General features: G+C 44.4%; 1 protein-coding gene across 1 annotated transcript; it reads left to right on the forward strand.

The window, feature by feature from the left end:
- Positions 1 to 2554: 2554 nt before the first annotated feature.
- On the forward strand, positions 2555 to 4568 carry LOC102843151 (uncharacterized protein ENSP00000372125-like). Its single transcript, XM_006891372.1, has 2 exons — positions 2555 to 2626; positions 4014 to 4568. The coding sequence occupies exons 1-2, from the start codon at positions 2555 to 2557 to the stop codon at positions 4566 to 4568; spliced, it is 627 nt and encodes a 208-aa protein (XP_006891434.1).
- Positions 4569 to 11389: the final 6821 nt, after the last annotated feature.

An 11389-nucleotide genomic window follows, 5' to 3' on the forward strand; every position in this document is an offset into this window, starting at 1 on the left:
GGGGATGGATGCTTCTGAGACAAAATGTATGGGTAGTCCCACTGGGTGTTTCTCTGATAGTGTTCCTAATCATGCCAGAGAGACTAGCATTGTTGAGAACATGGCCAGAAGCTTGAGAAAGCTGGAAGAGCCTCTGACCTGCCTGGCTCCCTTAGCTTGCACCTCAGCTCTGCAGAGAGCCACCCTCAACCCCAGCTGACTGCATGCATGCAAACCAGGTCAACACTACTGTAACTACCTTCTCAATAAAATCCACAGTGGAAATGTTCTCTGTAGCGTGTCGGTACTTGGTTCTTAAAATAAGTGCTGCTTGGTTGGAAAAGACTGTGGAGACAGTGGTAACAGGGAAGAAGCAGGGCCTGAGCTCAGCTGAAGAAGTGCCTGAAGGATTGATTGCAAAGGGCTTTAGCACAGATAACCCTCCCTGGCGCATCCTCTGTAAATACTTGCTCTTTGAAACAGATACTGCAAGTTCTGGTGCGTGTCATGCACAGGCATGCCCTTTTCCTACCCGTTCCTATTCCCAGAGAACTGTAGTTGCTGAGTAGCTTATGCCTCTTTTTGTATATTTAAGTCAGAACTATCTCAGCTGACCCTCCAATGGATTGTCAGTAGCAGTAAATCACATGGTCAAAAACTGCCCATCTTCTGTGGAGCAGCTGGTGGATTCAAACAGCATATCTTTGGGTTGGCAGCACAACTTACTACTAGGCCACCAGAGCCCTGTGGGAGTCTCAAGAGAAAGGCCTAGGCAAGGGTGGCTGTTAGATGACTGAGAACCCTATGAATGTTAGGTGCCATCAAGTCGCCTGTGACTCATAGTGACCCCTATGTACAAGAGCCCTAAATGCCATTCTATCCTGTGCCAACCTACCCATCTGAAACGCACTCATTCCCAACACTCCAGTCACAGAATCGATCCATCTCATTGAAGGTCTTCCTCTCTTGCACCACCCCTCTACTCTGCCAAACATGATGTCCCTCTCCAAGAACCAGTCCCTCCTTGTAACATGCCCAAAGTATGTCAGACAAAGCTTCAGAATCCTTGACTCCAAGGAATACCTAGTCACTGTCCAACTCTCTGATGCATAGCATGTAATTGCGAAGACTAGCCCAGATCAGGCGCACCTTAATCTCCAGCCTGACGTCATTGCTCCTCAGTACTCTTGAGAGGTCCCTCACAGCTGACTTTCCCAATGCAATTCGTCTCTTGATTTCTTGGCTGCCGGTACCAAGAGTGTTGACTGTGAAGCCAAGTAAACTAAAACTGTTAACTATCTCAATTTCTTCACCATCCATACTGATGCTGCCAATTGGCCCAGTGGTGAGAATCTTTGTTTTCTTGATGTTGAGCTTTAATCCATACAGGAGGCTGCAGTCCTTGACCTTCTGCAGCAAGTGCTTCAGGTCTCCTCAGTTTCAGCAAGCAGGGTTGGGTCATCTGCATAACACAGGTTGTTGATGACTCTTCCACCAATCCTGATGCCACATTCCTCCTTGCACAGCCTAGCATCTCAGATGATCTGTTCTGCATACAGATTGAAAAGGTATGGAGACAGAATACATCCCTGACGGACCCCCTTCTTGGTTTTGAACCTGTAGTGTCTCCTTGGCTCTGTTCTGATGACTGCCTCTTGGTCCAAATATAGGTTTCACATTAACACAATGAAATGTTCTGGAATTCTTCTTCTCAGAGTCAGCCATAGCTTGTTGTGATCCACACAGTCAAAAGTCTTTCATAGTCAATGAAGCACAGATAGACATTCCTCTGGTACTCTGTTCTTTCAGCTAAGATCCATCTAACACTAGCTATAATATCCCTAGTACCACAACCTCTTCTAAATCCGGCCTGCACATCTGGCAGTTCTGTGAATAACAGATCAAAATCTTGCTCTATCCTGCACCATCCTCACAATCTCCATGCTCAAGTCCATTCTTGTAATCACTGTCATCCTTCCTGTTGGTCTTTCTCTGACTGACGCTCTAGTTTCCAGGCATGACGTCTGCTTTCCAATGACTGGTGCCTCCTAACAACAATATACCTGAAGTATGTGAGACAAAGTTTCACTATCCTTGCTTCTAAGGAGTACCCTGGCTGAACTTCCTCCAAGGCAGGCACATTTGTTCTTTTGGCAGCAGTGGTATACTCCATACCTTTCCCCAACACAATTTAAAGGTATGATTCTTTTCACCGCCCAGCTTTCACATGCATATGAAGCACATGAAAATGGGGGAAAGGAGGCCCTGGCGACATTGGGGAATGAGGAGTCCACTTATAGGTGCCTCTTCCCTGTTCCTTCCACAACCAGCCTGTCCTGCTTTCCTCCCCTCCTTTTTCCTTTCCTGCTAGGCAGTCTGAACTCATGAGTCCTGATTATCTCACCTGAAAGGCATGGGGCTTGGGGACTGGAGAGCCCTCTCAGGAGAGGTAAGGGCCTCCTCCCTGCCTCACCTCTCCTGTGAGGCATCACCATAGCAACTTTAACAGCAAACAAAGGAGTCTGAGAGGGCTTCCCCACAAAACCTTCCCTCCTGGCTCCTGGAGTGTAGAAGAATGGCCAGTGATTCACAAAGACCTCCTAGAGGGTGGAACTGTCCATCTCGAGCCAGAGAACCTTTCCTGCAGGTAGGAGGCGGGACTATGTCAGCAGCCAACCCCTTTTTGCCCTAATGGGCTTGGAGTTGCCCTGATATGGTGGACCTGGAAAGCAGAACTAATCTATAAAGCAATCTTACCCTCATGGTCCTAAGCCTTGGCAACAGGATGCTCGAAAGAGGATAAGAGGTTCCTGGTTCCTACCACAACTTCCAAACCCTTGTGGGGTGGTCCTGTAAAAAGAATTTAGGGGAATGGGACCAAGAGCCATGTGACTTTTTTTTTAAAATCAGCAAAGCCTTAGCAGTGCATGGAAGGAGAGGCATTTCTAAAGAGGCACATTCTTAGTCCTTGAGTAGGCACTGTCATTGCACAGCCTCAAGTCCTAGCCCCACCACCCACTTATTTGGCACATTGGGTGAGTTATTCTCATTGTGTCTTGCTTTTTTATAGCTTTAAAGTGGGGACAATAACAATACCTGTTAGTAGAGTAGTTGTGATGTGCTATTGAGTTGACTATGACTCATAGTGACCCTACAGTCACTCTGTTACTCCATCTCATCCAGGGTTTGTAGGGTGGCAAAGATAATATGTATTGCAACACTTTATGTCACAGAGCGAGGAGAAGTTGCAGGAAAGGTATTGTAGGTGTTTTAAAAGCTTGGTTGCATTTTAATGAGACAAGGAAAAGCACCAACAACAGGAAACAAGGAGCAAGAGAGTCTGGGACAAAAAAGCATCTGAGCTGTGTTCTATAGAGACTTTCCTGGAATGTTACCAAGACCAGGAGCAAGTTAGTTTGACAGAGAGCACGTTCACTCTCTTCGCTTAGTTTCATTTGGGGTACTATCCCCCTCAATCTCTCAGAGCTTGATGGGCCCTATTAAGAGCATCAGTTCCTTAGAAAGGTAGCACGGCACAGAACAGGCTGAAGGTGAAGAATTGGAAAATCTAAGTGGAGGAAAACAAAACCCATTACCACTTGAAGTCAATTCCAATTCATAGCAACCCGCTGTGTGTGGAGAACTGTACTCCATAATATATTCAAAGCTGTGACCTGTTTCAGAAGTAGATTGCCAGGCCTTTCTCTCCACTGCACCTCTGGGTGTGTTTGAGCCTTCACTTAGTAGTGGTCATAACGTCTGACAAGCAGGTGCTGCTGTCAGTGAGTGTTGTTGAGTCAGAACCGACCAACAGTTGACCTTCCAGTGGGTTTTCAGAGACAGTAAATCACAGGGAAGGAGATTGCCCATCCTTCTCCCACAACGCAGGCCAGGTAAGAAAAATGGTTCCTCGTAAAGCCATCAGAGTCTGGTGTTCTCTCTCTGGCTGTGCTTAGGAAAGTGAGATTGAGTACTCTTACTTCAGTTCGCTTTTGCACACACAACCATACCCAGCTCCTCTTTTCTATCCCCAGATAATCCACGCCAATGAGTCATTCCCAAGCTCCCAAACCTGTGCTCAGCATGACTTCCTCCTCCCCAGTGAGCCCTGGGAGTTGCCTGGTTTCACTCAGCAAGTCTACCACAGGCTGGCCCTGAAGCTGCCACCCAGCACTGAGCTTAAGTCCAAAGTGCGTCACTGCCTAATCTACCCTGCGGAGAACGCGACCCAGCACACCTGGGGCTTCCACACGTGGCTTGACGTGGGCCGCCTGCCGGCCACCTTCCCCACTCGGCCTGACATGCCCTATGACAGCAACATCTGGCGCTGGGTGACAAACTGCAGAGCCCACCAGCAGCCCCCAGCCAAGCCTCCCATCCCGCCTCCTTCCTGGATGGGCAAAAACAGCTTCCTGACCTTCATATGCTGCACTCCCATGTTCGTGGACAAGAGCAGGAAGAACCAGGTGATGCGCAGGGCGGTGAAGGAGCTGAAGGAGGTGGAGAAACTCAAACTGAGGAGTGAAGTAAGGGCACCTCCACTGGATGCCGATGGCAAAATCTTGCCCTCCGAGAAATTCAAGAAGTAAGGCAAACTCCTTTCTTGAGAACCTCACCCAAAACAACCCAGTGCACAGGTGATTTCTTCTCTACCTCTCTCCTCATGTCTGTCTAACTTGATGCTCTAACTTTCTCCCCTCTGGATATCTAAAAACTGACTCTCTGAAGAAACAGTAGAGGGAAGACATGTGAGAAGCTTGATTAATTAAGCAAAAGTTCAGGGGTTACGTTGGCTTGTTAATTATTAGGTGTCATGCAGTTGGCTCTACTCACAGCAACACAGGTACAACAGAGGGAACCCCTAACCCACTCTGGACCTCCTCACACTCTCTGCTGGGATTATGTCCCTGTGCAGACACTCTGTCAAGCCACACAAAGCGTCTGCTTTTTCTCTGACCCTCTCTTTTTCCTAGGCATGACATCCTTCTCCAACAACTTGTCCTCGCTTGACGTTAGGAAATATGATTCAGTCTCTGACCTCCAGAATTTACAAAAGACAGAAACTGACCTCTGTGAAAAGACAACTATTAACACAAGGCCACATACAAAGCTGAGTGAGTGCCCAAAGCATGGGACAGATGGTTGGAGCCATAAAGGAACAAAATTTTTATAACTTTTCATTATTATTCAGATGAAAGTTTACAGAGCAAGCTGGTTTTTCCATTCCATCTTGGGGGTGTGTGTGTGTGTGTGATTGGGTGCCATCTTCACATTCTGGCAGAACTCTTCCCACTTCTTTCCTGTATTTCCTTTTTTTTCTGTTTGTCCTTCCTCCCTGTCTTTTCTTACCTTCTGAGCTTTATATCCGGCCTTATGCTACCCTTTTGATCACTGATGGCTGACTATTCTAAAGAATGCACAGCTCTCTGGTGTTAATGTTCACCATAAGAAACTCACTGCCTTTAAGTCAATGCTGATTCATTGTTGACCTTGTAAACACATCCATTGTTTGACTGAAAGTTGAGCCTTCACTGGAGTGAGGTCCAGTCCTGAAAGGTGAATAGGGCCCTATCTCGGGAGTTCTACCAGAACAGGACAGTAAGCCTGGTCTGTTCTATGATTTTGAGTTCTGCTCCACAGTTTTCTCCCACTGTATCTAGGATCTAGGAAGTAGATTAATGATGAGAAGAGCTGGGGCTGGATACAGAAGGCATGGAGCCAAGCCCAGGCTGTGTCATTGTTGGCACTTGTCTCCTCTTCCCAGCCTCAGTTCCATCACTGATAAAATGGAGCTGATAAATACCTCCCTCTCCAGGTAAGGATACAATTTCTTGATGACTGTGTAAAACCAAAACAAAATCTGCTGCTGTGTGGTTGATTCTCACTCATGATGACCCTCCGTCAGGTTTCTGAGGTGGTCAGTCTTAACGGGAAGAAAACACGCATCTTTCTTCCTCAGAGACACCGCTGGATTCAAACTCTGACCTGTTGGTCAGGAGCCCAACATGAAACACACAGTGCCACCAAGGGTCCCTGAAAATGTAAAAGCACTGAACTAAAAATGAGATGCTTTCCTAGAAATTCAGGAAGAGAGGAGATTTCTGTGCAATGGAGTGTTTCCCTAGGGAAGGATTTATAGAAACTGAGATATTAAGCCTAGAAGGGGATATGGTCTTCAGAAAGGTGGAAAGGAGAGACAGGAGCTGTCCGGGCAAGACTGATTGGTGGGAGCAGAGGCAGCATGTGAAAGACTTGAGAACCTCATTCAGTGCCCCTCCCTCCTTGCCCATCATGGGAACTCGTTGCCATTTCTGTTCTATGTCCTGTCTTGGCAATAAGCAAGAGTGTCAGTAAAGAGGGAGGAGACTAACTCTAGAATGACTCAAAATTCTTATCCCAAGGGTGTTAACAGAAATACTGACAGTGGTAAGGGAAGAGATGGGAGATTTTTCCATCTTAAAAATAAGTAAATAAAAGGACTAAGGGTTAATGGGTTTTAAGACCTTGGTTTTTCCCTATAGTCTTTTCAATGAAGATCCTTGATTGCTAATTTGTGTTAGAAAGATGAATAAGATTTAGATCACTCCTCAAAAAATTCATAGCCTAATGCTTTCTAATAATAACTTACTATGTGCCAGATGCTATTCTAAGTACTTGAGTTGTATTATTTAACCCTCCCATAACTCTCTAAGGATTCCTGGTGGTACAATGGTTAAGCACTCAGCAGTTCAACCCTGTCCAGCAGTTTCCTAAGGGAAAAGACTTTATGGGGCAAATGTGTGTCTATATGATCACTTTGAGTCATAATTAACTCAATGGCAATCAACACCAACCTTGTGGATAGAAACTGTTATTACGACCCCATTTTACAGATTGGATGTCTGAGGCAGAGAGAAATCAAGTATCTTGCCCAAGTTCATATATCCAGAAAGTAGCAGAGCTGGAATCTGAACCCAGCCGGCTCAGCACCAGAGCCACATCTTGTAACCACTGTGTTCTATTCCACTTCTTTCCTGGTTGGGGAAAAGAACAAGTTTCTAGTTCTTGTGAGGCTGTGCTGACTCAGAGCAACCCAAAGTACAGCAGAACAGGACTCTGCTGGATCCTGAGCCACCCTCACAATCTCTGCTGTGCTCAAGCTCATGCTGCCGTCACTGTGCCAGACTGTCTCACTGAGGGTTTTCCTCTTTTTTGCTGGTGTTTCAAATGCTAACAGAGTCACCCATGGTGAATAGCTTCCAGCAGAGTCCCTAAATTAAGACAGACGAGGAAGCAGGATTGGTCATCCACTTCTGAAATAACAGGCCTTTGAAAACCCTATGAATGACAGAGGAACATGGGCAGCTAGAGTATTAGAGGTAAAGCCCAGATAGTGAGTCACTAAAAAAGGGAGGAAATAGAGCTGCAAACATCCATTAACCATTGGTATGTGGAATACATGAAGTATGAATAAATCTAGGAGAATCCAAAGTTGTCAAAACCAAAATGGAAGGCATAAATGATAAATATTGTAGGCAGTAGTGAGCTGAGACAATAGGCAGTATGTCATGATGGATGGAGAGGAGAATGAAACCGTCCACAGCTTCATCTTGCTTGGACTCACAATTAACACAGTTGGTACAAGCAGTCAGGAAATAAGAAGACACATTGCAATGGGAAGATCTGAAGTTAGGGACCTGTCCAAATTATTGAGGAGTAGTGATGTCAGTTTGAGGACTAAGGTGCATTTGATTCAGGCCATAGTCTTTCCAATTATTTGCTATGCATCTGACACCTGGAAAATGGATAAGGATGACAGAAAAAGAATTGATGCCTTTGCACTGTAGTGTTGGAGAGAGAAAATCCCATGGATGGCTTAATAGATATGTCTTGGACAGGGTGCAGCCGGAGTGCTCTTTAGAGGCAAGAATGATGAGGCTTCGCCTTACATACTTTGGATGTATTTCTAGGAGGTGCTATTCCTTGGAGAGGGACATGATATTGAGAAAGGTGGAGTGTTGGCGAGGGAAAGGAAGATCCTCAAGCAGGTTAATTGACATAGTAACTGCTGCAATGGGCTCCTGTATGTCAGGAAGTGTGAGGATGGTGCAGGACAGGACTAGGTTCAGATCTTTTGTTCCTAAGGTCACTATGAGTCATACTTGACTTGATGGCACCTAACAACAGCCACAACAAGTGAGCTGAGATGGACTAGCACTGGTCACTTCGAGTCAGGCAATCATATGGAAAAAAAATCAGTAGAAAAAAATTGAGGAAAAAGGTGTTGCTTTCATAGTTTAAGAGGCTATTTCAAGATGTTTCCAGAAATACAATGTTGTGAGTGGTAGGATACTATCCTTATGTGTACAGGGAAGACTTGTTAATATAACTATTATGTAAATATACACATCAACACCTAAACCCAAAGAGGAGAAATTTGAAACTTCTACCAACTTTTGCTATTTAAAATGGACCAAACATGTATTGAAGTTATTATTATTATTGCTATTATTATTATTACTACTACTAATAATAATAATTGGTAACCAGAATGGAAAATTGGGGGGAAAAGAAGGAATTGTAGTCAGAAAGTACAGACTTGGTGATAGAAATGAGGCTGAAGATCCAGTGATTGTATTTTGTTTTTCCAATCACCTGTTATGCATCTGAGAGCTGGACAATGAATATGGATGACAGAAGAATTTATGCTTTGAGTTGTAGTGTTGGAGAAGAATACTGAATATTCCATGGACTCCAAAAGAATGAACTGATATATCTTGGGGAAAGTTCAACCAGAGCACTCCTTACAAGCAAAGATGGCAAAGCTTCATTTCACATATTTGGGCATGTTGTTAGGAGCGGCTATTCCTTGGAAAGGGACATCATGCTTGTAAATGGAGAGGGTTGTAAAAAAGAAGACTTCAATGCGATGGACTGACACAGTGACTGTAGCAATGGGCTCAAGTGTGTCAGAGATGATGAGGATGGCATAGGACAGGAGTCAGATCTATGAGTCATAGTTGACTTAAGAGTATTTGACAACTACTTTTCATGTATAATGTCCTTCTCCATGAACTTGGCCCTCTTGATAACCTGCTCAAAGTATGTGAGTTTATACCTACTTCTAATAAAATGCAGTGTTCTACAAAGGCAGTGCAATAAAAACATTAAAACTCAATCTCACTGCTGTAGTCAGTTCTGATTGGTAGTGAGTGACCCTCCTTTGGGTCATAATTTCCATAAATTCCAACCAGAGGTCGATTTAAACAAATAACATTTTGGTTAGCAGCACAACCACCTATGAATGACATCACTAGAGCTACTTAATAAATATATGATTATTCATAAAAAGAGAATAACACAGTGTTTGACATACAATAAGCACTCAATAAATGTATAGATTTAGGTTGCACAGTACTGACATCACGTCCTTGCTATAGGACATTGTTTTTAGGGGCCATTGACTCAACCACAACTCATAGCAACTCTGTGAACATTCTATCTGAGCCCTGCCCTATGCGGCACCACAGTCACCAGCTCTGACATAACTCTAACCCATTTACAATCAGTGTCTCAGTCCATCTTGGTGAGGGCCCTCTTCACTTCTCCTAGGCTTCTTAAATTCTTCAAGCCTCACTTTCTCAAGTATGTGTGATTAGAATCCCAGGCATCGGCATCTGTTTGAAGATGAAATGGCACAGCATACAGATAGGGCTCAGTAAAGCCTATCATTATTTGTACAGCATCTCCATGAGAGGAGGGCCCCTGTCTTGCCTGTTGACTGCTATGGAGTCATCCCCATGTGAATTTCATTTATTTTATAAAAGAATACATTTCAGAGAGTTTTTGCTGTTTGTAAAGAAGGTGCTGTTTGCAGAGGAAGTAGTATTTAAACTGGACTTTGAAGGAAAGGATGTGTACCAGTTCAGTCAGTTCATGCAGTGGGAACAAAAAAGAGAGTGATTAGAATGGTCCACCTAGTCCTGTTCCTTTTGAACAATTCTGCAAAAGGTTGAAAAGACTTGTTACAGTGACTCTGGATTGGTCTACCTGCCCATTTTGAGCACCCGGAAATCAAATTATTTCAGATGTAGAAGATGTAGTGGAAGCTTTGAGATGCTTGTAATTGTGTTGGGGAAACAGAACATTCACATATAAACCCAGTGTTTCCCAATGATGGCAGTACATTAGAACCACTTGGGGCACTTCTGGGAAAATGCCCTACACTAGAGACCCAGGAGCCTACACCAGGACCCAGGTAATACAGTGGTTAAAGCTCTCAGCTGGTTAAAGCACCAGCTGTTCTGAAGGGAAAAGTGACAGCCTGCTTCTGTAAAGGTTACAGCCTCAGAAACCCTATAGGGCAATTCTACCTTGTCTTACCGGGTGACTATGAGTCAAGAGTCCACTTAGAGGCAGTGACATTGGTTTGTGTTTCTAGAAATTCAGATTTAATTGGTCTGAGGACAACCTGGGTATTAGTGTTTTGAAAAGCTGCTCAGAGTGGTTTTTCTGTAACCAAATGCAGCAAGCAGGAACATATCTGCTGAACGAGGAGTAAGAAAATCACACTGTGTAACCGTAAATGTCCTACTGTTGAACATGTCAGCCCAAGTCCTGCACACAGCTGAGTGTTTAACTACAAATCATAGAAGCTGCTGGCATGATCCTACCCACAAGTGCCTGGAAACAAAGGCCGGGTCATCTGCTTCAGAAAAGTAACCTGGAAAAGGCTAGGGAGCAGCTGGACACTGTATACATGGGTTCTCTATGGGTCAGGACTGATTCCACAGCAACAGGTTTGTTTTGTTTTTTATAGAGAAGAGAAAATCATCAGAGAGAGTATAGAAGAAAAATGGTGGGCCAGAACTGGAAGGGCTCTTGGATATTGGTGGTGTTGATTGCTGTCTACTCGAGCACGACTCACAGTGACCCTATGAACAAAAGGCCCGAAGCCCTTCTATAGCTATCATTATTTATAAAAAATTCCTAGAGTTTCCAGAGGCGTATTGTTTAGGATATTATGAGAGATTTTTTTTCCCCCGCAATGAGTTTTACCAGTGACAGGGAGGAACACTTCGTCTGAGCAGAGCATTCTTCCCAATAACACTACATTAAAAGATAACACGGATGCACACCCATGTTTATCTCAGCTTTGTTCACAATAGTAAGGAGCTGGAAACAACCTAAGTGACCATCAACAAATGAATGGGTAGAGAAGCTGTGATACATTCACACAATGGAATACTATGCTGCATTGAAAAACAAGAAGCTAGGGGAGCTCTGGTGGCCTAGTGGCAAGAAGCTGCACTGCAATCCCAGAGGAACACGGTTCGAATCCACCAGATGCTCTGCCGGAGAAGGAGGCGCAATATCCTCCTGTACCAGTCAGATCTGATTTGATGGTACACGCACACAAAATAATAAAAAA

This window comes from Elephantulus edwardii, unplaced genomic scaffold (assembly GCF_000299155.1).
Source record: "Elephantulus edwardii isolate Elephantulus edwardi_28Jun2011 unplaced genomic scaffold, EleEdw1.0 scaffold00096, whole genome shotgun sequence".
Classification (NCBI taxonomy): Eukaryota; Metazoa; Chordata; class Mammalia; order Macroscelidea; family Macroscelididae; genus Elephantulus; species Elephantulus edwardii.